The sequence below is a fragment of the Chrysemys picta genome, chromosome 3, assembly GCF_011386835.1.
Source record: "Chrysemys picta bellii isolate R12L10 chromosome 3, ASM1138683v2, whole genome shotgun sequence".
Taxonomy (NCBI): domain Eukaryota; kingdom Metazoa; phylum Chordata; order Testudines; family Emydidae; genus Chrysemys; species Chrysemys picta.
Window position 1 is genome coordinate 203,620,357 of NC_088793.1, and position 27,084 is coordinate 203,647,440.

The 27,084-nt window shown below is 43.7% G+C and overlaps 1 protein-coding gene across 2 annotated transcripts in view; it reads left to right on the plus strand.

Annotated features, from left to right (window-relative positions):
- The window catches only part of SLC24A3 (solute carrier family 24 member 3), a 339,499-nt gene that overhangs the window by 217,769 nt on the left and 94,646 nt on the right, over positions 1 to 27,084 (plus strand). For both annotated transcript variants that reach the window (XM_065589824.1, XM_065589823.1), the window contains exons 4-6: positions 16,734 to 16,808; positions 24,318 to 24,402; positions 26,897 to 27,000. In XM_065589824.1, coding sequence (XP_065445896.1) covers positions 16,734 to 16,808; positions 24,318 to 24,402; positions 26,897 to 27,000 — 264 coding nt within the window. The remainder of the gene's footprint in view (positions 1 to 16,733; positions 16,809 to 24,317; positions 24,403 to 26,896; positions 27,001 to 27,084) is intronic.

Here is a 27,084-nt window from a genome sequence, read left to right on the forward strand (position 1 = left end):
GCCAGAGCTGTGTTTGGTGCAAATAAAAGAAGGGGTAAAGGTGGCTTTAAGCTGCCTTTGCACTCCCACATTCTTTGAAGCAAGAATTCAGTCTCTGTGGTAAATTAGAGCAGCCTTATGGCTGCTCTAAACTATGCTAACCTTGTAACAGCCCCCGAAGGGCTGTTATTCTGGACTGGAATCACCAGCACTGTCTTAGATTTGGCACACCCCCAGGAGGGGTGGTGCAGAGCTGTAGGAATCCCATCATGCCCATTTAATAGGGCCTTGTGGCCCTTCCAAACCACTGAAGCCATGCAAGGAGGTCTTAGCATGGGCCAGGATCTGGCCCTATGGGTTTTAGGCTGCATGCAACTAAATATAGGAAACGTCAAGGTAATTTGAGTGCATCTTTATAATTGCTTTGCAAGTTGTGCTGCACTCTGATATTATATCAGTTTTCTACATTTTTATAGTATGGTAGCCTTTGATGCTCTATGTACAGCCTTTTAGTCATTGGTGGTTAAGTCTGCTCGCTGGTCATCGACGAGCCCTTTGGCAGAGTGGCGCTCAGAGCTACATTGTGATACACACACCTGGCTCTTCTTGCCTTTTAAATATTCCCATCTGAGACTAGTTCCTTCCTTTCACCACATACCTGCCAATGTAGGTGATTAAGGAGTCCCCTTTGTTGGCTAGGAGGCAGATATAGGTCGTAGGAAGTGAAAGTGAATTAATGGGACAGAATGGAGTTAATGAGTTCTTAGTCCTAACTAGCTTTGGCAAGCAGAAAGGAGTGTGTGTGTGTGTGTGTGTGTGTGTGTGTGTGTGTGTGTGTGTGTGTGTGTGTGTGTAAAAGAAACTGATACGTCCCTCAGGGACACAGAGTATTTCTTCTCTTCCCATATCCTCTTGGAAAAATATCACTAAATGCTAGAGCATTTCAATATTTCTTTGATGGTTTGTTTCTTGTGCTAGGTCTGTAAAGCAGCAGTTAATTTTAGTATAAGTACTGTTATGAATAACTAGAAGATATATTGGACAAATATGGTAAATTATCATTTGTAATCAGCCAGCCCAAGAAAACACATTTCAAATAAAATATGTGATCTGCTCTGATGTAGAGAGACATGATTACTTTTCCTGTCCTTGTTTGTTAGAAGCATTTTTTATAAAATGATCCGAATGTATTACTTTACTCAATCTGGCATTTGTAATCTTTTTATGCAAAGCATTGTATCTTCATTTTTTAAAATGCCCTTTTAGGGAGGAAAAATGCCAGATAAATAGGCTGCCTATTTAAAGGCTTTAAGACGTGCTGAGCTAAACGTTGCTAAATGAAGATTGACCTAAGCCTAATTTTTTTGGACGTCCTCTGCTATCGTTGCCTCCCCCTGTGCGCCTTCTTCTCCAACACCAACCTTGACACTTAATTTCCTTCTTTTCTCCTATTCCCACCCCAGTCCATGTTTTCATGCCCTTTCCTATGTGTGGAAGGGCCTCTGAGTCCCAGTTCACCAAGCTACCACCATCTCCTTGTTCAGATGCCGCCTCAAAACCCACTTCTTCCATGATGCCCACAAGGACTGAACTTACCATAAATGTAAGGGAAGAAGCGAAGAGATGAAAATTCCCCTTGATTGTCTCTACCTCTGGATTCACTAGTGTGTCTTGGCTTCTGCGTGTTGAGCTTTCATATCATATCTGAATCAGTTATTAGCCAGCTAGCTCTCATGCAAGCCTCAGTTTTGTGGAGGCACTAGGAAAGCTGGGAAGACTGCACCGTCCAGTAAGGAGAGTGGATGCTGCCTTTGATCAATCCATTGATGACACTGCAGCCCAAATCATCTCACTATCTCCCTTTACACGTTAAACAGGAGGGACCTTGTGTTACCCCACACAAGAGAGTTCTCGGGGCACAGAAACAATTGCCCAGTACCGCCCTATGTTCTCTTCCAATTGCAACTCTATCTATCCTTGTCAGGTTCTGCCTCTGGGAAAGTCTACACCGGGGGGCAAAACTGATCAGCTACCAGAAAGAGAGCAGTAGGCGTCCTGATGCAGCAGCAAGCCAAATTTGGGTTGAATGCAAAACCTGAGACCCTCCAGGTCTGCTGTCAGATTTCAAAGAGTGGGTTGCACATATGGCCGTGTTTCAGTTTGGGAACCAAATTGTTTTCTGATCAGCCACTCTATGTGTTTTATTACACCACAACCGCTGCCTCGCTACTGCCCACTAATTTTAAAAAAGGGGCCGAATCCCAGCCAAAAACAGCATTTCAGCAACACCGAGCTGGTTGTAAGAGAATAATCAAAGTGATGGGTCAAATCTGCTGTGCTGAGCGGGCCCGATCCAATGCCGGTTGAAGTCAGTGAACAGACTCCCATTGTCTTCTGTGCACTTTGGTTCAGGTCCTGTGTCCCACCACACCTTGCATTTCCAGTAGGCACAACAGCCTGATGTCCAAAAGGTTAGAGGACATACGGCACTCCATGTTAATTTCCCCACTTTTATAGTTTTATGTCACTACTTTTAATGTTCTTCTAGGCCCTGACCAGGCAAACACTGAAGCACATGTGTAAGTTTACTCATGTGAGTAATCCCACTGAAATCTCAGTGCTGTTTTTGGCTGCAAGTCTACTCCTTTTAAAAAAAAATCAGTGGGCTGCGGTGATCTATGGTTTATATGTTCTAAATACACCAGGACTACTCACATGAGTAAAGTTATGAACATGCTTCAGAGTTTGCAGGATCAGGCCCTTATTGGTTGTGAAGGCTGCTTTTCTGTCCTGAAGGCTGGATGCACTTTCATTAGAAAAGGACATTGAATTTAATCTGCTTCAGTTCAGCATGGAGGGGTGAAACCTATTTTTTGAACAGGCATTGCATGGATTCCCCTTGCTGCTACTCAGAGTCCTGTCTGCATTTGCAAATGATGTAAGTACAGTTCTCACTTCATTTGCTTTTCATGTAAAGACTCCCACAAGGATTTTTATGCACTTCATCAGACGGTCAGTTTTAAGTACGGTATCTGTCCAGACTAATTGCTGACAGTATCTACTGCATGTAGCACAGAGCAGAATAACCTTGTGTGACCTGGAAAAAATAAAAAAAAGCAAAAGCATACAGTAAGTGGAGATTCTGTGCCTCATGTTGAGACAGATGCTGACATGGACAATTTGCAGAGCTTGAAATGACCTGATTTGCCTTTTAAGTCTTTGCTTTTTCTCAGGATGAGAACCACGGTACTAAACAATAGCAGATTGTAGGAATCCCAGGCATGCATATGTATCCTATGCTCTGTGATGAATATACATTATATCAAATATAGTCAGCACACTCAATTAAGAATGTGGATTGGTGCTTCTGGAAGGCATTAAAATGCATTTAAAAAGGGAAGATGCCTAGCATGGCGGAATGACCCACAGCAGACTGACTATATGCTGAGAAATGGATAGTAGCAAGACATAAATAAGCAGGGCATCTTTTTAGAAAATAAAGTATCCACGAAGGAGTTCTATTTCAATGGGATGTAGGCACTTGAACTCTCTTAGGCTCCTTTGGAAAGCCCACTTCTCATTTCTCAACATCTTTTCTATAAAGCATAATGTTTGAGCTTCCCTGTTGTTGTTGTTATTTATTTGTATTGCAGTAGCAGCACGAGACCCCAGGTACGGATCAGGAGGCTCCATCACGCCAGGTATATTTGTAAGACCAGATTCTCATTTTCGCATAGGCCCCTTTGTACCCTAAAGGGTTCTTAAAATGGGCATAAATTCCATTTATACCTATTTCATATGCCCAGTATAAAGGGCCCTCAGAGAAAATGAGAATCTGGCCCATAGTCTTCAAAATGGCTGTTATTATTTTGACACCAAACTCCAGTCTGCCCCGGTAGAAATTTTCTGTCTCAACTGTTTTTTCGATGGAAAACTGGGTTTTCAACAAAATGAAAATTTTCATGGAAAGTATGTTTTTCACAGTAAATTTTGACATTTCCTTGAAAAGCTGAAAACCAAAACCTTTTTCTGCCAGGTTTTTGATGAAAATTCAAATTGTTTCGTGGAAAATGTTAACCATTTTCCCCCGAAAATTTCTACAAAAAAAATCCATTTGCCGACCAGCCCTACTTAGAGTATCAAAGCCTTAAAGGTGAACAAAGCCAAGTTACCCATTAGTGACCTGGCACTCCGTTTACACTTCATAAGTACAGGAGTTATGACTTGAGGGCAAGAGATAAAATTCAGCAATGTGAGGGTGCCATCTGAACTCCATTGTGTAGATAGAACCACACCACAGAGACCTGGGTAATAAGGGCAAACACACACAAAGTTAATGGTGGAAAATTCCCTCCTTCCACTGACCTAAGAAACCTACCTACCTTTGCTTCCTCACCCATCCCAGGAGAATATGGGAATGAAGAGCAAACATCTTTGTAGGCTGGGAACTATGGCAAGATGAAGATTACTGGAAGGAAAATACCATTTCCTCCCTCCTTTCCTGACAATGTGAAGCAAGGGAAGAAACAGTAGGATTAAAAGAATGTTTTAAGATAAGACATAAAATTTGAGGTCTGCAGGAAATCCGCACCAAAGGTTATACAAGCCCAGGCTCGGAACTTCCCTTGAAGGTGCCGATTCAGCAGCAGCATGTGCCAGAGTTTAACTGATTGACTTCAGTGGGGCTTCTTGTGTGCTTAAAGTTAAGTCCGGGCTTGAATACCTTGCTGAATCAGTCCAAGTAGGGCTCTGCGGTAGCTGCCAGTTCCAGAGACAGTGACAGCTCATTAGCAGGCAACCCGAGAGCCGGCAGAGAGAGACAAGGCCTCGTAAGGTGGTTCCGGCCTATTGCAGGTCCCATCAAATCAATAGTATTTGGTGGCTGAATCCCCCCTACCCATTCTATGGAGAACAAGGGAAACCTCCACCATGGAGAGCTCCTAGGAAACTCCCCTGAGGGGTTTCGCTTGGAATTTTCCTCTTCTCCCAAGTTCCAGTCCATGCTGTAACAGTATGTTGCGAAGTCCGTGGATTCTGACCCATGCCCACGTGTCAAAGGCATGGTGACAAGGGAACTGTTTTGGTCTTACACACACCACAGATGTGGATTCTACTGCCCTGACCCTCTTTACAACAAAGTCTTGGTTTGGATTTAAAACTCAACAGATGTGCAGTTATAAGTGCAGTCACAACGCAGATGGATGGATATCTGTGTTACTTCTGAATGGCTAAGGATGCACACATCCTATTACTTTCATTAGTGTTAGCAAACATTAACTACTTAAGTAGTAGTTTACACATAGCCCTGTTGTGAGGGAAGTAGAGCCTTATTATCCTTATTTCCCTGATGTGGAAACTGAGATACATTTGACTATATTTGAACCCTGGGTCTAGTGGCTCCTCCCCTTAAGCTGGGGGAGGGGCCTTCCAATGCTTGTGCCCGCCCGCTCCCAGAATTCAATGGGTACACTTTACTTCTGTGTCTCTGTTTCCCATCCCATCTTTTGTTTGTTTAGACTGAATCCAGTTTATAAACCTACTTATTTGCTTTGTTATAACTTTCTTATCTTAAAATTGACATGACACAATATCAAAAAGGATGGAAGGATGAGAATTTAGTATTAAGGTTTACAATTCAGATAAATAATTAGAGCTGAGGAGAGCAGCCAAGGTTTGTGGAAAACAGCAGTTTTATAGTCTTCCGTGCAAGATTTGCATTGGCTTTATTTTCATCTAAATTAAAATAACTTTTAAAATGTATGAGAAAATAATGATCTTTCTGCTATTTGTCTTTCCTTTTTTACCAGTGTGTCTACAAAGGAAATTGTATTACTTTTTTATTGGGTGAGTTATCAGAGTCATTTAGATTGCTTCCTGAGCCCACGCCATTTTATAATTGGAATTATGTGGATTCTCACATAACAAATAGGCAATTCATTTCTTGCTTATCTCTAGCATTTTTCTTTTGTTTTTTTGCTGGAGTAAAGGTCGTGTTTCAGAGGTATTCCCACTTGCCATTTTCCTGCTTGAGTGCCTGCATTAGCATTTCTGCGGTAATGTAGATCAGACAAGGAATTATCATGAAAACATAATCAAATATTTAAAGATATAAAAAGCTACACTGAAAGTTCTTCAGAAAAACCTTTGTGCCTTGGTGTCACACATTCTGCATCAAACACTTGAATACTGATCCAAATGTTGGCCTGGATCCCACAAAGACTTATGCATGGTTTTCACCTTATGCACCATGAACAGACCCAGTGCATATAGTTAAGTATGTGCGTAAATCTTTGCCTTGGGCTTTCTTCAGCATTCCTTACTCAGCGAAACTCCCATTATAGTCTAAGGGTACGTCCAGACTACCCACCGGATCGGCGGGTAGCGATCGATCTATCGGGGATCGATATATCGCGTCTTGTCTAGACGCGATATATCAATCCCCAAACGCGCTCCCGTTGACTCTAGAACTCCACCAGGGCAAGCGGCGGAAGCAGAGTCGACGGGGGAGCCACAGCCGTTGATCCCGTGCCATGAGGACGGGAAGTAAGTCGAAATAAGATACGTCGACTTCAGCTACGCTATTCGCGTAGCTGAAGTTGTGTATCTTACATCGACCCCTCTCCTCCTCCCAGTGTAGACCAGCCCTAAGTCCCAGGAAGGAACTCGCCCCACTGTGATATACTGTTAATGTCAAGAAATTCAAGCATCCTTGTTCTACAAACAGACACTGACTAGGTGCTTGCCCCGTGGTACCTAGTGTACTGATAATAATCAAAAGACTTTCATTATTCCTGGTGAATGTCAGTGGGGTTTGCCTGAATAAGATGGGCTGAACGGTGCCTTTGGGGATTTGTCAGTCCAGATCAGAGACGGCTTTTGCCGTCCTTGCAAAGCCTATGGCTGTGGGCTTCCCCTAATTTGTGGAACCCAGAAATGTAAGCAGGAATCTCAGCTTTCATTAAGAATAAATAACGTTTTTAGCCATTTTCCCACACTAGTGGCTAGGGTTGAAAGCTTGTCTCTGATTTTTTCCTGAAGTCCGCAAGTTATGATTAGTGTTGTTGTTCACAATCCCAGCACAGCCACCTAGGGCTGAGTTTTGGGTTCTAGAACAACCATAGCCAGACAAACCTGGGTTTTGGGGAAGACCCCAGATGTACAGTTGTAGGTGACAAGTGCCACCCAGGATATCACTAGGGTGACCAGAGAGCAAGTGTGAAAAATCGGGACATGGGATGGGGGGTAATAGGCATCTATATAAAACAAAGCCCCAACCATCGGGACTGTCCCTATAAAATTGGGACATCTGGTCACCCTAGATATCACTGAAGGCACTTGGGCCACTGCAAGTTGCCTGCCAGCTGTCTGCCTATAGCTGAGCCAGCTTCTCTTCTGAGCATCCAGCCCCCTGGCAGTACCCCTACAGTTCTGGGTCTCCCTCTCCCAGGGGAACCCGCACCCACTATCCCCACCTCGCCTCAGTATAAGGCTACTGCCAGTCCTCATCTAGCCCCACGCCCTGGGGCAGACTGCAGTATCAGCCTACTCATCACTGGCAAGGTTGGGTTTGGACCTGCTGCCTTGGCCTACCCCTGGGCTGCCCTCCACAACCCTCAGTACCCCTTGGCCTTCCGCTAGGCCGCAGCCTGGGGCTTTCCAGGCTGGAGCTCCCCAGCTCCTCTGCCTTTCCCCAGCCCTGCTCCACTCAGGTACCCTGTCTCTAGCTCCCTGCAGCCAGGCCCTTCTCTCTCTGAAGGCAGAGAGAGACTGCTGAGCTCCTGGCTCCCAGCCTTTTTATACAGGCCAGCTGTGGCCTGATTGGGGTGTGGCCCAACTGCGGCTGCTTCCCCAATCAGCCATCCCCAGGCACAGCCCTCTCTAGGGCTGCTTTCAAGCCCTTCCAGGCAGGAGCGGGTGTCCACCCCACTACATGCCCCTAGAATGCTGGCACCCCTAGGCACATGCCTACTGTGCCTAATTGGAAATCCGGCCCTGCTGATCCCAGAGCTCACACAGACTCTTTCTCTTGTCTTGGTCAAATCACATACCTGGCATAGGCCCAAATTTTCAGACTTGGGAGCCTGAAGTTAGGTACCTAAATCCAGAAGTGCTTAGCTCGTCCACCTGCCATTGACTTCTGTGGGAGATGTGGATGTGAAAATCAGGTAATTCTTATTCTGGTATCTAAATATGCATTTATGTGCCTAGTTTCATGTACTCAAATATTTTGGTTTTAACTTCCGTGCCTCAGTTTACATATCAGGGAAACAGGGATAATAAGGCTCTACTTCTCTCACATCAGGGTTGTATGTAAACTACTATTTAAGTAGTTAATGTTTGTAAAGTCTATATCAGTCCTGAACCTCTCCAAAATGCATGCCAAGCCCTCCAGTGTCTGAGGACTTAGCAGCCCCCAGAGCCTCAGCTGACGTGGACAATAGTCCTGTGCAAAACTTTTATACATATTGACAACTATTGGCACAACCCAGCACAAGCAATTGGGCTTTACTTCTGCAGTTGTAGCCTGTTGGGAATGGGGCCTAAAGATCCACCTTGCATACATAAGAACTGACATATCGGGTCAGATCAATGGTCTATCTAGCCCAGTGTCTTGTCTCCAGCGGTGGCCAGTACCAGAGCTTCAGGAGGAGTGTACAGAACAGAGGAGTTGGAGTGATCCACCCCTGACTTCTCCTCCCAGCTTCTGGCAGTCAGAGGTTTAGTGTCGTCCCAAGCACGGGGTTGCATCACTGACCATCTTGACCAATAGCCATTGATGGACCTATTCTCCGTGAACTTATCTGGGGTTTTTTTTGAGCCCAGTAATACTCTTGGCAATCACAACATCCCATAGCAATGAGTTCCACAGGTTAGTTGGGTGAAAAAGTAGTTCCTCTTGTCTGTATTAAACCTGCTGCCTATTTCACCAGGTGAACCCTGGTTTTTGTATTGTGGGAAAAGGGTAAATGATACTTTTTTGTCATCATTCATGATATTATAGACTTCTAAGATATCCACCCTTAGTCACATCTTTTTTAAAAGAACAGTCCTAATCCTTCAAGTCTCTTCTCATGTGGAAGCCATACTTTTGATCATATTTGCTGCCCTTCTCTGAACCTTTTCCAGTTCTACTATATCCTTCTTGAGATGGGATCACCAGAACTGCACATAGTATTCAAGGTGTGGGCAAAGGATGGATTTATATAGTGGATTTATGATATTTTCTGTCTTATTTTCTATTCTTTTCCTAATAGTTCCTAATGTTCTGTTAGCCTTTTTGACCACTGCTGCATATTGTGCTGAAGTTTTCAGAGAGCTATATATGGGTATCCAAGATTTCTTTCTTGAGTGGTAACAGCTAATTTAGAACTGATCATTATGAAGGCTAAGATTTTGTCATGGTTATTTTTAGTAAAAGTCACGGACATGTCGCGGGTAATAAACAAAAATTTACAGAAGCCGTGATCTGTCTGTGACTTTCGCTGCTGCGGCTCCATAGTTTCCCCCACCACCGTGGTGGCTGGGAGCTGTAGGGTTCCCCTCTGCCCCTGGCAGCTGGAAGCTGAGGGGGGCCCCCTTCCACCCACAGTGGCTGAGAGCTGCAGAGTGACCATTTTTCCCAAAGAGAAAACGGGACACCCCTCAGCCGCTTGCCCAAGGTGTCCCCCACACAAGACTGTCGCCTGTCGCTGGAACCCTGAGGAGGGTCCCCTCAGGAGTCTGTCACCAGAACCTTGCAGGAAGTCCCCTGTCTCCTGCCGCTGGAACCCTGCCAGGGCCCCGTTGGCTTCCAGCTCCAGAATCCTGCCGCCCCTGGGGCTGAAGCAGAGAATGTCACAGAGGTCTCTGGAAGTCACCATGGCCTCCGTGACATAAGTGTAGCCTTAATCATTATATATATATGTGTAGTTGGGATTATTTTTTCCAACTACATGTTTCGTACATGATGATTGTTGTCATTTAACATTGCTTGTATTAAGGTAGGACCCACAGTGGGCTAGGTCCGGCATACAGTAAGTTGAGCACTGCTATAAAGAGCTCACAAGCTAAGAAGGCTGGAGGAAGAAGGGTAAAACATGCGTATTTTTTCCAGCTGGGCCTTGACCTAGTTGGTGAATTTTACAGCAGAAGTGGGCCTTGTGGGAGGACTTAGAAGAAGAAAGAGTACTTGTCCTGTTGATCAGTTCAAATAGGGCATCCAAGGCATATGGGGTAACATGGAAGAAAACATAAAGATGGTTGTGGAAGAGTCAAACAAATAGAATCTTGAGACCAGGATCATCGGCAGGGTCAGAGAGGAGCGACACAGTGAGAGGTGAATAGGCAAACACGGAGGGGCAGAGTTGCGAAGGGACAGTTAAGTCGGGGGGGGGGGTTACTGGCAGCAGAGGGAGGTCAAAGAATCATCTCGCTAACTCCATCCCAAATCCTCAGTCTGGCCCTGGGAACGTTGCTGTGATCAAAGACTTTACATTTGTTGGGGTGGCAAAAAATTGTTTTGCAACCTCTCCCCCCACCCCCACAAAAAAAATGCTAAGCCGGATGCTGCTGGGAAGCGCTCAAAGAAACAGTTATGCACAAAACCAACAGGCATCCTGACTTGGATGAGGAACAGCCACAGAAGTTGTGCTGAAATGACACAGATGATACCTCCCCTCCGCTGAAGTCTTCACTCTGTTAAAAATAGACCAGTCACGGATTTACTGTCAACCGCAGGTGTATCATTATGCATTCTCTCCACTGTTCCTATGCGCGTGGCTTCTGCAGAACCAAGCTTTTACGGAACTCATCAAGAACTTCTTGAGATCTTCAGTAAGTCAAGAGAGACTCGGGGTTTGCAATAGTGTCAATAAAACACCAACTATCAAAAAGCCAGAGTGCGACTGTCTGACAGATGAATGCATATGCAAAAAGTCAGAAGGTCCCTCATAAATGTTAGGCTGCTTGAGTCTGAGTCACTGCAAATGTTTACAGTAGATAAATAGTGTGAGACAGTGTTTACATTTAAAAATGGTTTTATAAAGCGACCAGATTTTCAGTATTTACAGCAAATTAAAACAGCCTTGTATGCGGTAATTCCTAATGGAGATTTATGTAACTTCATTTGCATCTCTTTAGTAAGATAGAGTCAAGGCTCCTAAAAAATATCTTTCTCTGTGACCAGCAATTCTCATTTTGATAGGTTTATCTTGAAGAAATACATGATTTTAATATAGATTTTTAGAACAGAGGCTCTACCAACAATCCATGTCTAGGTGTAAAATGTTGCCTCATTAAAATTACCCAGAAAACTGCAGTCAGAGTGACAGAAGACTTCTAGGATGTGAATTGCACCTACAGAATCAACCAGCCTCAGGTTGGAAGGAATTGCTGTTGAATTCTCTGAGAGAACACAAAGCAATCGGTGACTTCCATGTTATGGAACAAGACCTCTTCTAAATTATAATCATGAGTAAGGTATTGGGTGTCCTAGAAGCATATTAAGATACCATCAGAATAGTGACAGTGACCATAGAGGCAACCTGTTTTACTAGCTCCTGTGGAACATTGCATAGGGCCCCCAGTGGCAGGAAGTCCGCTGCAGGATTGTTGTCGTGGTTGAAAGCAGATTAAACCTCCCTTTTGGGGAGGTCTGTAATGCCTAATGGTGAGCAGGGTTTACCCAGGTGCAAAGCATGGCTGCCAGGGTAGCCTGGTTCCCTGGAACCATCTCTGGCTTCAGAGCTCCCCGTCCTGAGCATAGCTGGTGCAGTTGGAGGCCAGGGGACCCATGCAGTGTGTTCTCTGCTGAGTCTTCATTCCTCCACTGTGCTCGTGTTAAATCCCTTGAAAAATAACACACCTGTCCTTAGTAGCTAACTGCTTACCGTGGAGGGGTGGTACACTGATGCTGTGAGAACGTTGGCATCCACCATTCCCAGGGGAGCAATGCCACAGGCATGTTAAAGGCCTAGTGCATGGCACATGGTATTACACACTCTTAAATGGCAACCTCTCATCCCTTCAGTAGCAGCCAGTGTAAAGCGAGCATTCGGGGAGGCCACGTGCACAACCCATGGGCATCACTACTGTCTTCTTCAGGATGGGAAAGGGAAACTAAACCGAGCAGCCTAGGCCCCACTTCTGCTTTGCCAGGAGGAAAGTAGGGAGCTGAGGAACACCACGGCACCGAGGCCTGCCCCCTTGCTCAGGAGGGGAGGGGCAGCTGAGCATTCCAAGTGCCCCTACCGATTTTGCTGAAGGGGAAGAGGCCCACTCCATTTTATTGGGGAGCAGGGGAAGGCAGGAGTGAGCATGTGAGCAGATGGCTGCATACTGTTGTGTGTGTGTCAGGAGTGGGTGCATGTGTGATGGAGGGGGCATGGGTGAGATGGATGTGAGGGAGTAGGTATGTGGGAGTGGGTGCACAGACTGGATGAACACAATAGATTAACTTTGATCTTTCCTATGCAACAGTTCAGGAACCCTTCGTTGAAAACCGCTTCAAAGCAGGTATAAAAATCCTGCCTTGACCCTGGATCTAACCTATCAGCTTTGAGGCCCGTATTCTTATGTCTGTGAATTTTAGACAGGGGTCTACAGTCGGGCTGCTAAAGAAAACTTACCTGCAACCTTAATTATGGAGCCGAGTAACATGCATTTACCTGTGGGAGCATCCTAGCTTCTGTCTCCCAATTCACTTTCAAAGCAGGACATCAACCATGTTGCATTTACTTTGCGGGATGGGGCGGGGGGAAGAGGCTTGGTGACCTGGAGAGAGCGAAAAGGAGAAAAGAGGGGAAATGTGGCAGAAGATGAACAGGGAGAGGAGCTGTCAAAAGCATGTTTACCTTTTGTTCTAATGATTCCCAAGCAGCCAATTCACTATCCCATTTTGACTCTTCTTGGTTTTTAGGGCTCTTTCGTTCCAGTTTGAATATTGAATTTCAAATGTGTGTATTTCAGCTTGAGGGCACCTTCTGTTAAATTGGCAGTAGCCAATCCTGGCTATAAATTCCTCGGCCTTCCTCTCAATACTTCAGCCCCTGGGTTATCTCATATACAGGCAGCAAGCCCAAGTTACACTTAAATATGGTCTCTAGAATTCTTTGGGTAGCTCCAAAATGGATTTCTTTTTCAGTTGAGCATCAACCTAAAATTCTCACTGTCAACAATATACATGTATTAAAATGTTGTGGGTTTTTTTCTATATTTAATTCATTTTGTTTCTGTTGCTTTCTCCTTATCATTAAAGATTTCCATTTGCCCAAACCTCTCCTCATTTTAAACCAGGACCTTTTTTCTAGTCAAATATGGGGATTCTTTCCTGCGTTCATTTTATTTTACGATCAGCATTTCCTCTTTATAGAAAATCCTGCTGGCTGAAAAAAGCCAGGGAGAGAACAGGGAAATGGGAATGGTGGTTAGATCATGTCAGCAGGGTGAGGGAATTGGGAAAGGCCTAGTTTAGCCCCCAAACAATTAGCAAGCTGTGTGGTTACTGGGTTGTAAGTTTTGTAATGGAAAAAGATGACCAGAAAATAAATATAACTGTGTGTGATCATTTAACTTGCAACGGAGAATGAAGCCAAATGAGGACAAATAATTGACTTTATTCAAACATAATTCCATCAGAATTCCAGATTGATTCCCACAGGTCTCTATTCCACTTCTCTAAAACCACCTTATAAACAACCATCAAAAACCCACAAAGAAACCTGGGAGGTATAAATTCAGTAAAGAGGCATATGGGAAATTAGTCTATTGCGGCTAATGCTGAATAAAAGTGCCACAAACAGCTGTGGTGCTGAAGTTGCACAATTTGAATAAATTAAGTAATGCAATTAACGATCCCTCTTATACAGTAGAACCTCAGAGTTACAAACACCTCGGGAATGGAGGGTGTTCGTAACTCTGAAATGTTCGTAACTCTGAACAAAACATCGTGGTTGTTTGTTCAAAAGTTTACAACTGAACATTGACTTCGTACAGCTTTGAAACTTTACCGTGCAGAAGAAAAATGCTGCTTTCCCTTTATTTTTTTTTTACTAGTTTACGTTTAACACAGTACTGTACTGTATTTGCTTTCTTTTGTCTCCGCTGCTGCCTGATTGCATACTTCCGATTCCAAATGAGGGGTGTGGTTGACTGGTCAGTTCGTAACTCTGGTGTTCATAACTCTGAGGTTCTACTGTATTTAGATAAGTGCAGCCGAACGCAGTTAACGTTGATGACATCACTGTCCATACTCATTTCCTACTGCTTTTGGGGATCATTGATATGCTGTGTGATGGCACATCCTTGCTTTGTGGTTTGGGGTACGTCTACACAGCAAAGAAAAACCCATGGCTGGCCTGTGCCAGCCGTCTCAGGGTCACGGGGCTCGGCCTGCAGGGCTGTTTCATTGCTGTGTAGACTTCCAGGCTCGGGCTGGGGTCCCACAGCCTGAGCGCCAGCCCGACTACGGAAGTCTACACAGCAATGAAACAGCCTTGCAATCCGAGCCCCACGAGGCTGAGTCGTCTGGCACAAGCCAGCTGTGGGTTTGTCTTTGCTGTGTAGACGTGCCCTTTGTGTGATGGTGGTGGTGGTGTTTTTTTTAAAATACTCTTCTTTCCTTGATACCAGTGGAGAGCTATGATCATGACAGCCTGTTCCTAGGTGCTCACGCCGGTAGAAAAGCTGCACTGAGAGCAGTGTTGTACCGTTGCACATTCCCTGCCCCTTCTGTGGAGCCTATGGCCCTGATCTTGCAAACATGTCTGTACTTAACTTTAAGCACATGAGTAATCCCATTGGGCCAGAACTCCGCACCACTGAAGTCAATGGGAATTTTGCCATTAATGTCCCTGATGCAGGATCAGGCCCTCGATGCATAAGTGTTTGTATGATTGGGGCCTATGCTTCTTTACCTCTTCACCATGCCTAGTCATCACTAGCTCTCTGCAAGCCACCATCGGCAGTCCTGTCCAGAAATCAGTCTGCATCACAACACAACGTACCACCCCAGGGCCCAAAGCTTGCTAGAGCTTTTTTTTATGAGTTCAAACCAGTCTTGTCTTTTTTTCCTCTGTGCAGCTTGTAAAAATAATGCTATCAAGGGATATGACAGGCAGCGCAAAATGTGTAGACTGCTTTGAACTTTAAAACAGTTCAGTCTCACTCTGAGGTTGGAAAGGCAACTGAGGTTGTAATGCCTTCAGTAGAAATGTAAAAAGAAGGGAATTCGGGATACAGTGGTGCGCCCTATGGGCCCAGCTGTAAAAAGCACTTATTTCTGGGGATCTGTACTGTTCACTTTCAGACATATCCAGTCAATTTTACTCCATCTGACAGGCTATGTGTTTAAAAAAAAAATAACGAAAATTGCAGAGAGAGAGTTTCTAAGGTGAGGGTGATTTGCTTAATCAAGTGAGACGGGGGCCATAAACACTTGGCAGGATGGAACTGCAGATGACAGGGGCTGTTGTGGTACTATAAACCAGCCCTGAAGCAATGCAATGTTATCCTAACGTTAATGGTTCATTTTGATACTCCAGTGAACGATATACGCAATTTCATTTCCGAATCCACCCTAATACCATCATTAATGACAGTAACCCCATGCAACTGTGATCATTACAGTATTATTTATTGTAATACCTGAAGATCTCCCCTAGTACTCCCTGTGAAACTTACAGATACTGGAGTCTGCTAGGAATGAGATCCAGGAGAGAAATGTTGTATCCCAATACACAGTGGGGCTGTTCCGTGGCAGTTGATTGAGGCAGACCATTTCCTAATCTCTGTGTGGGATGCCAGGCTCATAAATACAGCATATACCTCATTTTCCATAAAACCGGTAGAGCCAAATTATTGCGGACCCTACATGAGTGCACTGGATGGGAAGAGAACAGTCATAATTCGGCTGCAGGCGCCCAAAGCGCGATGAGGAGCACACTAGCCAGATTTGGAGAGAGGACTCTGCCTTTCCTCTTGTGTCTCCCCTTTCCATACTGGGAGAAGCCCTGGCTAACCCGTCACCAAGGGAGTCCAGCATCTCACTGCTCTGACCTCAGCCCCACTGGATGCTTAAGGCTTTGCAAGAGCATAATAAGCCAGATCCTTAGCTGGTGCAGATTGGAGTAGCTCCACTGAACGATTTAAACCAGCTGGGGAACTGCTCCTGTGTCACATGGCTCTGGTCTCCCCAACTCAGTTCAGACCCTGAGGAGCCATAGTGGGCCCTATGATTTTAGTTAACATTAAAATGACGAATTTACATCTTTTCCAGCCACTCATTTGGGGGGGTGGGGAGAGAGTTCTTTCTAAGACTAGCATTACTTTGGATTAAATAAAATCCTAGGATTAGAATTCTAGGTATCATTCCAGGGAGTCTAAGCACAAACACACTTCTTTGCTCAGCATTGAAGCACTAGCAATTGAAAACCCCTTCTGGAGAGTTCAGATTTTCATGGGACACACTCATACTTTAAAAAAAAAAAAAAAGACCTCGGATTTATGGAAAAGGGGGATAAAGGAGATATTGAACGTGTTTCAGCAACATCTAGAGAACTTTAAAAAAGCATCTGTCACTGTCTGATGCTAAGTGACGGTGGCACTTGATAACTTGTAAGACGTTTTGGATAAATACTTCATGAGCCTTCCATTAACTACTAAGATGCCCCATAAATTGCTCTAGCAATACAATTTAAAAACCCAAGCTCAAGTGGGACTTGACAATCTGTGTCTTTCCCTGGCACCTTCTAAACTCAATGTTATGTTTTCTCTTTCAGGCCATGTATATGTTCTACGCTTTGGCAATTGTCTGTGATGATTTCTTTGTCCCTTCATTGGAAAAGATTAGTGAAGTAAGTATCTGTAGATATTTCTTGGACCTGCATGTCACTTTAGTAGCAATTTCCCTTGAAAACCTCAAGAGGTGTCCATAGTAGATAGCATTATATTACAGTTTCTCCTTGTATTTTTTTTTTTAATTTAATGGGTAAGAAAACAGATGTTTGTTTACATTGGATTATAATATCGTGTAAATGATTGGTTCAGCTTTGTGTGTTTCTGTTATGGGAGCCTGCGTGTGCATTTCTTACTGGGAAAATAATGTTTGTAGGGTACCCTTATAAAGCTTGTGATTGCACTTCAATAACAATAAGAACAGTTATATCTGCAGAGCACTCCTCTCTTTAGCAAATAGTTAGAGGCCCTCTACAATAGAAAAAGCATAAATACTATATAGTAAAAAACATACCTTAAGAGGTACCCAGGAAAAATTGGTCTTGTGGTTAAGTTGCTCATCTGGGACTCAGAAGTTCAGTTCCTGGCTCTGTAACAAACTTCTTGTGTGAGACCGTGGGCAAGTCACTTAACCTTTCTGTGCCCCAAAGGTTATTGGCGTTTCTTCTCTCCCAACAGGTGAGGTGGATGAGGCTTTTTTTAAACAACTAACAAAATCATCCAAAGCCCAAGATTGGGTGGTGATGGGGGACTTCAACTATCCAAATATATGTTGGGAAAATAACACAGCGGGGCACAGACTATCCAACAAATTCTTGGACTGCATTGCAGACAACTTTTTATTTCAGAAGGTTGAAAAAGCTATTTAACAAATAGGGAGGAACTCGTTGAGAATTTGAAAGTAGAAGGCAGCTTGGGTGAAAGGGATCATGAAATCATACAGTTTGCAATTATAAGGAAGGGTAGAAGGGAGAACAGCAAAATAGAGACAGTGGATTTCAGGAAGGCGGATTTTGGTAAGCTCAGAGAGCTGATAGGTAAGGTCCCATGGGAATCAAGACTGAGGGGAAAAACAACTGAGGAGAGTTGGCAGTTTTTCAAAGGGACACTATTAAGGGCCCAAAAGCAAGCTATTCCGCTGGTTAGGAAAGATAGAAAATGTGGCAAAAGACCGCCTTAGCTTAACCACGAGATTTTGCATGATCTAAGAAATAAAAAGAAGTCATATAAAAAGTGGAAACTAGGACGGATTACAAAGGATGAATATAGGCAAACAACACAGGAATGCAGGGGCAAGATTAGAAAGGCAAAGGCACAAAATGAGCTCAAACTAGCTACGAGAATAAAGGGAAACAAGAAGACTTTTTATCAATACATTAGAAGCAAGAGGAAGACCAAAGACAGGGTAGGCCCACTGCTCAGTGAAGAGGGAGAAACAGTAACAGGAAACTTGGAAATGGCAGAGATGCTTAATGACTTCTTTGTTTCGGTCTTCACCGAGAAGTCTGAAGGAATGCCTAACATAGTGAATGCTAATGGGAAAGGGGTAGGTTTAGCAGATAAAATAAAAAAAGAACAAGTTAAAAATCACTTAGAAAAGTTAGATGCTTGCAAGTCACCAGGGCCTGATGAAATGCATCCTAGAATACTCAAGGAGCTAATAGAGGAGGTATCTGAGCCTCTAGCTATTATCTTTGGAAAATCATGGGAGACGGGAGAGATTCCAGAAGTCTGGAAAAGGACAAATATAGTGCCCATCTATAAAAAGGGAAATAAAAACAACCCAGGAAACTACAGACCAGTTAGTTTAACTTCTGTGCCAGGGAAGATAATGGAGCAAGTAATTAAGGAAATCATCTGCAAACACTTGGAAGGTGGTAAGGTGATAGGGAATAGCCAGCATGGATTTGTAAAGAACAAATCGTGTCAAACCAATCTGATAGCTTTCTTTGATAGGATAACAAGTCTTGTGGATAAGGGAGAAGCTGTGGATGTGGTATACCTAGACTTTAGTAAGGCATTTGACACGGTCTCGCATTATATTCTTATCGATAAACTAGGCAAATACAATTTAGATGGGGCTACTACAAGGTGGGTGCATAACTGGCTGGATAACCATACTCAGAGAGTTGTTATTAATGGTTCCCAATCCTGCTGGAAAGGCATAACAAGTGGGGTTCCGCAGGGGTCTGTTTTGGGACCGGCTGTGTTCAATATCTTCATTAACGACTTAGATATTGGCATAGAAAGTACGCTTATTAAGTTTGCGGATGATACCAAACTGGGAGGGATTGCAACTGCTTTGGAGGACAGGGTCATAATTCAAAATGATCTGGACAAATTGGAGAAATGGTCTGAGGTAAACAGGATGAAGTTTAACAAAGACAAATGCAAAGTGCTCCACTTAGGAAGAAAAAATCAGTTTCACACATACAGAATGGGAAGAGACTGTCTAGGAAGGAGTACAGCAGAAAGGGATCTAGGGGTTATAGTGGACCACAAGCTAAATATGGGTCAACAGTGTGATGCTGTGGCAAAAAAAGCAAACATGATTCTGGGATGTATTAACAGGTGTGTTGTGAGCAAGACACTAGAAGTCATTCTTCCGCTCTACTCTGCTCTGGTTAGGCCTCAGCTGGAGTATTGTGTCCAGTTCTGGGCACCGCATTTCAAGAAAGATGTGGAGAAATTGGAGAGGGTCCAGAGAAGAGCAACAAGAATGATTAAAGGTCTTGAAACCATGACCAATGAAGGAAGGCTGAAAGAACTGGGTTTGTTTAGTTTGGAAAAGAGAAGACTGAGAGGGGACATGATAGCAGTTTTCAGGTATCTAAAAGGGTGTCATAAGGAGGAGGGAGAAAACTTGTTCACCTTAGTCTCTAAGAATAGAACAAGAAGCAATGGGCTTAAACTGCAGCAAGGGAGGTTTAGGTTGGACATTAGGAAAAAGTTTGTAACTGTCAGGGTGGTTAAACACTGGAATAAATTGCCTAGGGAGGTTGTGGAATCTCCATCTCTGGAGATATTTAAGAGTAGGTTAGATAAATGTCTATCAGGGATGGTCTAGACAGTATTTGGTCCTGCCATGCGGGCAGGGGACTGGACTCGATGACCTCTTGAGGTCCCTTCCAGTCCTAGAATCTATTAACATTTTTTAAATTAAATTAATGGAGATATCCTATCTCCTAGAACTGGAAGGGACCTTGAAAGGTCATCAAGTCCAGCCCCCAGCCTTCACTAGCAGGACCAAGTACTGATTTTGCCCCAGATCCTATGTGGCCCCCTGAAGGATTGAACTTATCACCTTGGGTTTAGTAGGCCAATGCTCAAACCACTGAGCTATCCCTCCCCCAAGTTTGACTGTCTTATCTATTTAATTCACAAGCTCTTCGAGGCAGGGACTGTCTCATAGTGCATGTTTGTTCAGCATCTTGCAAAATGAATTCCCAATTTTGGCTGGGACCTCTCAGTGCTACTGAAATAAAAATTATAGTAATATAGTTCTAAAAATACAATCTAGCGTACTGTAATTCAGACGAAGGTGGCCAACAATTGCATATTTTTAGCCTTCTGATGAAAAATGTCTGTTTGAGCCTGGATTACATTAAAATAGACATTTTTTCAGTAAAAGCTAAGTTTTAAAACTTGCAAAATTACAGCTTCTCAAACTTGTGCACTCTAAATTCTGATAAACTACCAGTAAATCATTCCATCAGCTCCACTGGCCAATTCTTGGGAGGGAAAATGAGAGAAATGTATCTTGACTTGGCCATGAAAATGTTGATCCACTGGATACTTCCAAGTTTCAAATGATGTTTTAAACCCTCTCTGTATCACACTGAGGCAAACAGGTCACCCAAAGGGGCAGAGTCTGGCCAAAAGAGGACTATTTTGGTCCTACACACACCACAAATGTGGATTCTACTGCCCTGACATTGATTACAACAAAGTCTTGGTTTGGATTCAAAATTCAACAGATATGCAGCAGTCTCCTTATATGTGCAGGCACTGGGCAGATGGATGGATATCTGTGCTCCTCCTGCTTGGCTAAGATCCTATTACTTTTGCTACCTTAGTCCCCACCCCAACCAGCTTCTCTGCTCCACCCACCTGGTGTCTTGTCTTTTAAACGATGAGATCTTTGGGGCAGGCCTTTCATTTTCTATGTTTTACACACCTAGCATTGGGAGCCCTTTGTCTCACTGGCCTGCACATGCTACTGCAATATGAATGTATAATAACAATAATAATTAATGGTAAAAATTCTGCTGAGTGCACGTCACATTGCAGACTTCAGTTTAAAACACTGGGCCAGATCCTCAGCGGATATAAATTAGGAGCTATGGTTGATTTACATTAGCCGAGGCTCTGATCCCTTATTTGGATTTCAGACCTCCCTGCAAGATTCTAATTCCATTTTAAATTGTACAGCAGCAGGGAAAGCTGCTCTCACACATTTCAAGCAATTGCAAAGGAAACTATCCCCATTTGGCTCAGGCCAGCAGGATGAAATTTTAGAAGATAAGGAGTATTTCCCAGCCTGAATAAACACAGAAAGATAATTATTTGTTGAGCGTGGGCCATATGTTTGAAGTGTCTTCAAGTCTTTCCCAAAGCCAATTCCATGTAACGAAATCTGTGCTCCAGGTAGAAAATACAGATTGGTTTTGCCACTTCGAGATCTTTGTCAATTAGGAAAGACACCTACAGATCTCCTCTGATGGTAGAACCACAATTATCCATCTTCCTGAAAACGGAGCTGCTCCTGTGCTGGGGGAGGAGGTGTGGGAGGTTAGTTGCAAAATCATTTCTATCTGACAGTCTGATGGAAGCTGATTCCTAAACTGTACTGGTGTTTCTGGTTCATCGGAATACAGCACAGCAAAAACCGTTTGGATGATCAAAGGGGTGACTGGGCAACTGATCCATGCCAGAGATATAGTTGTGGTGCAGAGAAGAGGGAGTGTGGTTTAACAAATATTAGATAAATGTGATCATACTGTAGACCATAGCAATGTGATATAGGTTAACAATACATGTTAACCATGATTATCCAAAGATGCCTTAACTCTCTCAAAAACATGAGGGTTTTTTTTTTTTTAATATATTTGTTCTCAGCCCAAAGGTGACCTTTTGGGGACACAAAGTCCTTTCTTTCCAACGACATCAAGCTGTTCTCGAGTTCTGTGACGATGAAAGAAATACATGTTCCTCTTTTCAGAGTTGCTCCAATTTTTTTTTTTTTGGTCTTAATCTGAAATGGCTTTTCTTTAAAACTTCCAACTTGCCTGGACATAGCCTTCAGTGTTAGCATTCAGATGTTCATGGGAAAGAGGCCCAACTAACCTGGGAAGGGTCTCCACTGCCTTTTCTCCTGGCGCCCTTGTCTGCCTTTTTCAGACTAACGGGGAAATAGTTTGATCACACTTTCGGATAACATCTGGGGCTGGATTCTGCTGCCCTTCCTCACACAAAGTAATCGTCTGCTCCACAAGAAGTCCCATTGAAATCAATAGGACAGCTTTGAGAGCCGGGGATTATTCAATGTCACTAAAGGTGACAGATGTGCAACCCTATCGGATGATGTGATATGCTTTGTATATTTTTAGTAGCTTCTCTCACTTGTTAACTTGCAAAACTTTGTCATTGGAAAGAGGTCTCGTTGTCATTCAGTCACATTAGGGAAGTCCTATTGCCTAAGGGCTTGTAAGCACTTGGAAATCGACATTCCACAATAGCTCCTCATGTGGACATGCTTATTCCAGAATAAGAATGGCTTTTTCCGGTTTAGTTCCATCAGCACTGGAAGTGTATTAATATTAGGGTTATAATAGCATATACAGGCCCCAACTGATAGCACCGTGGAATAGATTTTTACTTCCCTTTCCACATCTTTGACTACCCAGCTTGTCGTGGCCATTTGAATACATTGCCTCAGATTTCTCTGCTAGGGAAGCCACTGTTATAATAATCTGTCTTTAGGAAGTACAAACTCAAGCATATCCCTTGACTGATTATCCCTCCTCCAAAGGCATCAGCGTGGTGCAGGCTGTATGTTATACGATGAGTGAATCTGTGTTTCCACTGAGCCTGGTGCAGAAGAAACTAGCCCTTTGGGAGATCTGCCTTTGTTCCTAGATACGTCTTTCACAATATTTTTAGTCCTGGTTAGATCACTTTCAGAAAAGCTTTTGTTTAATCAATTTGTCACACATTATTATGATAATATAACACTTTTAAGCTTTCTGCCTCCCATGGAGGCCAGACTCTGCCCACACACCTCCTCTTCCATTGCCCCCCTGTAACATATATGAAAGACTGTATAATTAGCATGTGAGGGGGGGCAGAGTTAAGGGTATCTGGTGTCCTTGTGAGAAAATGGAGCTGTGATTGGACTGTTAATTGAGGATTCGATTACATGTTCTGCATTTTTTGCAAAGTGAATTAACTCTCTACCTTATCTTTGCATAAATATAGTTTGCTGAGATAAATATTTATGAAGAACCCTCGGAGATTCTTGTGGTAAAAGTACAATGCGCGATGGGATTTTTTTCAGTTTTCAGCCTGAATTAATGGAAGATAGAGGAAGTGTTTAGATCGCCTGTCTGCTTGCTTGCTCTTTGTTGTTTTAAACGACGAGTGCTGTCTGGAAAGCGTTTCTTCACATTCCACTGCCCCTCATTCCACTGATGACCCATACCCAGGCGCTGCAGCTTACGTGTTTGGGTCTGTTTTGTGTAGAAACAAGGTAGCAGTTTGCAGCCGTGCTACAGGGGGGTTGTTTTCTAGCTTCTTCGCATAAAACAGTGGGCGGTGCCAGCTGGGCCTGTTAGTTTTAGTAGTTTGGTCCCATTTACTGAACTGTAGCTCGTACCGATGGAATGGTGGGACTGCACAAAGCGTATAGTAAATAGTTAACTAAGCAGATATTGGAAAAGGTTTATACCAATGAAATCTGTATACAGTAGTGAATGCTTTTCCTCTCAGGAAATAATGTTTTAAATAAGATCAGCCCCCCATATGTCTAGGGCTATGAAGGCTAGCAGTGGGCTTTTGGGTTTCTTACAGCTAAAACAAATTTGGTAAGTATGGGTATTTTAAGAGAATGCCAGTCCTTGATTATCAGTGGAGATTATGTTAGCTGTGCTGGGTAAATCCCATACAGCGAAGTTAGCATCTTCCGTCTGGGGTACTCACACCGTTACATACTCCCCAGAGCACATGGGCAAGAACTTGGCTCCATCCCCCAGCCCCCACCATGTACTGGCCAGAGTAGGTGAGACAGCGTGTGCATGGAGACAGGAAAGGAATCGTGACTCAGAGGGGTGTCATCATGCCTCCTGGGGTGGAGCAGCTAATATACCTTGCCCTGCACAGGGCAGTGCCCAAAGGAACAATCTAGCCCTCTGTAAATTGAAATCAGAAGGCACAACCATCTTGCTTTTTTAGACTGAGAATGCAATATTTCCCCCTGGTAACTAATGCCTCTCTGTCCTGTTGGTTCGTCCCTTCTTTCCATTTTAGCATATAAGCAATTTCCTGCTCAGACAGACAACTTCACTTTTTCAGGTGAATTTCTTCTCACGTGCCAGTGTTATAATCATGGACTTCATTTTGTTTCTCTGCAGCGCCTGCATCTTAGTGAAGACGTGGCTGGGGCAACTTTCATGGCAGCTGGAAGCTCCGCTCCTGAGTTGTTTACATCTGTTATAGGTAACTAACTAACCAGCCATTTCTTCTTTAAACAGTTTTTAAAGGCATTAAGTACAGCTGGAATTGCCAAATGACATTAAGAGTTGTAATAAGTCTTAACCTGTTCTCTCATGGACGCATGGAAGATTAATTGTTATAAATCCTTACTAAGTCTAGGAGCTATATGTATAAATCTCCCGGTGTGGATGAAAGAACAAACTCCTGAATTTCTGTTTTTATGTACAATGTGCGTCACCGAGCATAATCCAGGCTCTGTGCACCGTGAATAGATTAACACCCACTAAAGTGTACCTACACACACAATGGCCATGCTTTGCGTCCATTACAGATGACTAAGCACAGTTTGAGAATGGGCCAGTCCCATCTACACTGCAAGACAGAACCATGTTTTTAACTGTGTTGAGGGGCTACATAGCTCGATTACAGTGTGGATGGAAATTTTAGTGCCTATCAGGGGGGTTTTATGTTTGGTCTTGTTTTGGATGAGAGGCTGGAGCCCAGGGGTATAGCTGTGTGCACTGGAGATCTATGCAAGCAGTTCTCTCGCATGTCCAACCAGCCCCTCCTCCTCTTCCAAGAACATGGTGAGAAATTCCCGACCCTCTCTGTGACGCATACAAGGGCATGCCGTGAGGGCTGGTGGAGGCTGCTGGCTTGTGAAGTTGTGGATTCAAAACCTTCATAGGGAGAGATTAGTTGAAAGCTTTAAAAAATTGTCCTTCATCCCACCAGAAGGCTCAGTTTAGAAGAGAAGGATGCGTAGCCATATTGCTTAAGGCACTGCAGGAAGGTACTCAGATACTACCTTGATGAGCACAATATTGAACAGAGGAACGGAGGGGCTCCCTCACAGCAGCACTCAGCTCATGGGGGGCAGAATAGGGGGCTATCCTATTGCAGCAATGCTCAAGAGTGAGGGGCTTCTTTCTTCTACACAATTGGTTCAGAATCAGCAAAGCCTGCTAGTTTCAACCACGTTTCACCACTGTTGTTGTTAGCACAGTCCTAGCTGTGGTTCCTTTGACCAGTGGGGACATGGATTTTGGTCTGAGAATCATGCTATAAACTACCTGGGTTGAGGGAAGTGCATAGCCCTGTTTATACCCATCTGTGCAGCAAGAGAGTAATTAACCACTGGCACAACTTACCAAGGGTTGTGGCAGATTCTCCATCACTGGAAATATTTTAATCAAGATTGGATGTTTTTCTAAAAGATCTGCTCTCATTCAACCACAGCTATTGGACTTGAAACTGGAATTCATTCAGGGAAGTTCTATGGCCTGCATTGAACAGGAGGTCAGACTACATGATCACAGCGATCCCTTCTGGACTTAAAATCTATAAACCTAAAATTGACCAAAACGGGGACCGTGTTATAGTAAAAAGGTCAGCATTGTAAGCTGGTTTCAACATGATTTGGCTGTACAGGTGGGACCACGTTTCAACATGGTCAGGTCACTACTTTGTTATAACAAAGTCCCCGGTTTGGTAGAATGAGCCCCTTGTGTAGCATGGTTCTGAGGGGAAAAAATCCCAGGCCACAGTGGTCAGGGAAACTCTTCCAGACCCCTGCTAGCAACAGCTGAATTTCAACAGACTTGTAGCTAGCAGGTGCCGTTGGGGGGTTATTTTTTATTCTCTGACATATATTTCTATAGTACCCATTACTGTAGCACTTTTGATAAAATTCTCACTAATCCTATCAAAGAGCCAGATTCTGCCTCCTTATTCGCCCTTTTACTTTCCTCCACAAGTTGTCCTATTAAATTTGAGTCAAAGTGGCATAATCAGGCAAATGACCAAGATCCGGGTACAGTAGAACCTCAGAGTTACGAACACCAGAGTTACATACTGACCGGTCAACCGCACGCCTCATTTGGAACTGGAAGTACGCAATCAGGCAGCAACAGAGACCCAAAAAAACCCCACAAAGACAGTACAGTACTGTGTGAAACGTAAACTACACCTCTACCCCGATATAACGGTGTCCTCGGGAGCCAAAAATCTTACTGCGTTATAAGTGAAACCGCGTTATATCGAACTTGCTTTGATCCACCAGAGTGCGCAGCCCCGCCCCTCCAGAGCGCTGCTTTACCACGTTATATCCGAATTCATGTTATATTGGTTCGCGTTATATCGGGGTAGAGGTGTATTACAAAAATAATGGGAAAGTTTAAAAAAAAGATTTGACAAGGTAAGGAAACTGTTCCTGTGCTTGTTTCATTTAAATGAAGGTGGTTAAAAGCAGCATTTTTCTTCTGCATAGTAAAGTTTCAAAGCTGTATTAAGTCATTATTCAATTGTTGTAAACTTTTGAAAGAATCACCATAACGTTTTTTCAGAGTGATGAACATTTCAGAGTTACGAACAACCTCCATTCCCGAGGTGTTCGGAACTCTGAAGTTCTACCGTATACAGCAAAGGGATGCAGTTTTTTGGAGTAGGATCCCTGTTCTTTTCGATTTACTCCGTTTGCCTTGAACTTGTTTTTCAGGTGTTTTTATCACAAAAGGAGACGTAGGAGTCGGAACCATTGTTGGCTCTGCCGTATTCAACATTCTCTGTATAATCGGGGTGTGTGGCCTTTTCGCAGGACAGGTAAGAGCAGCTAACGAGGTCTACAGGGTTCTCAGTTCCACTGGCTCTCCATATATCCCAGCAAAATACCAGTGCAAGGCAGCA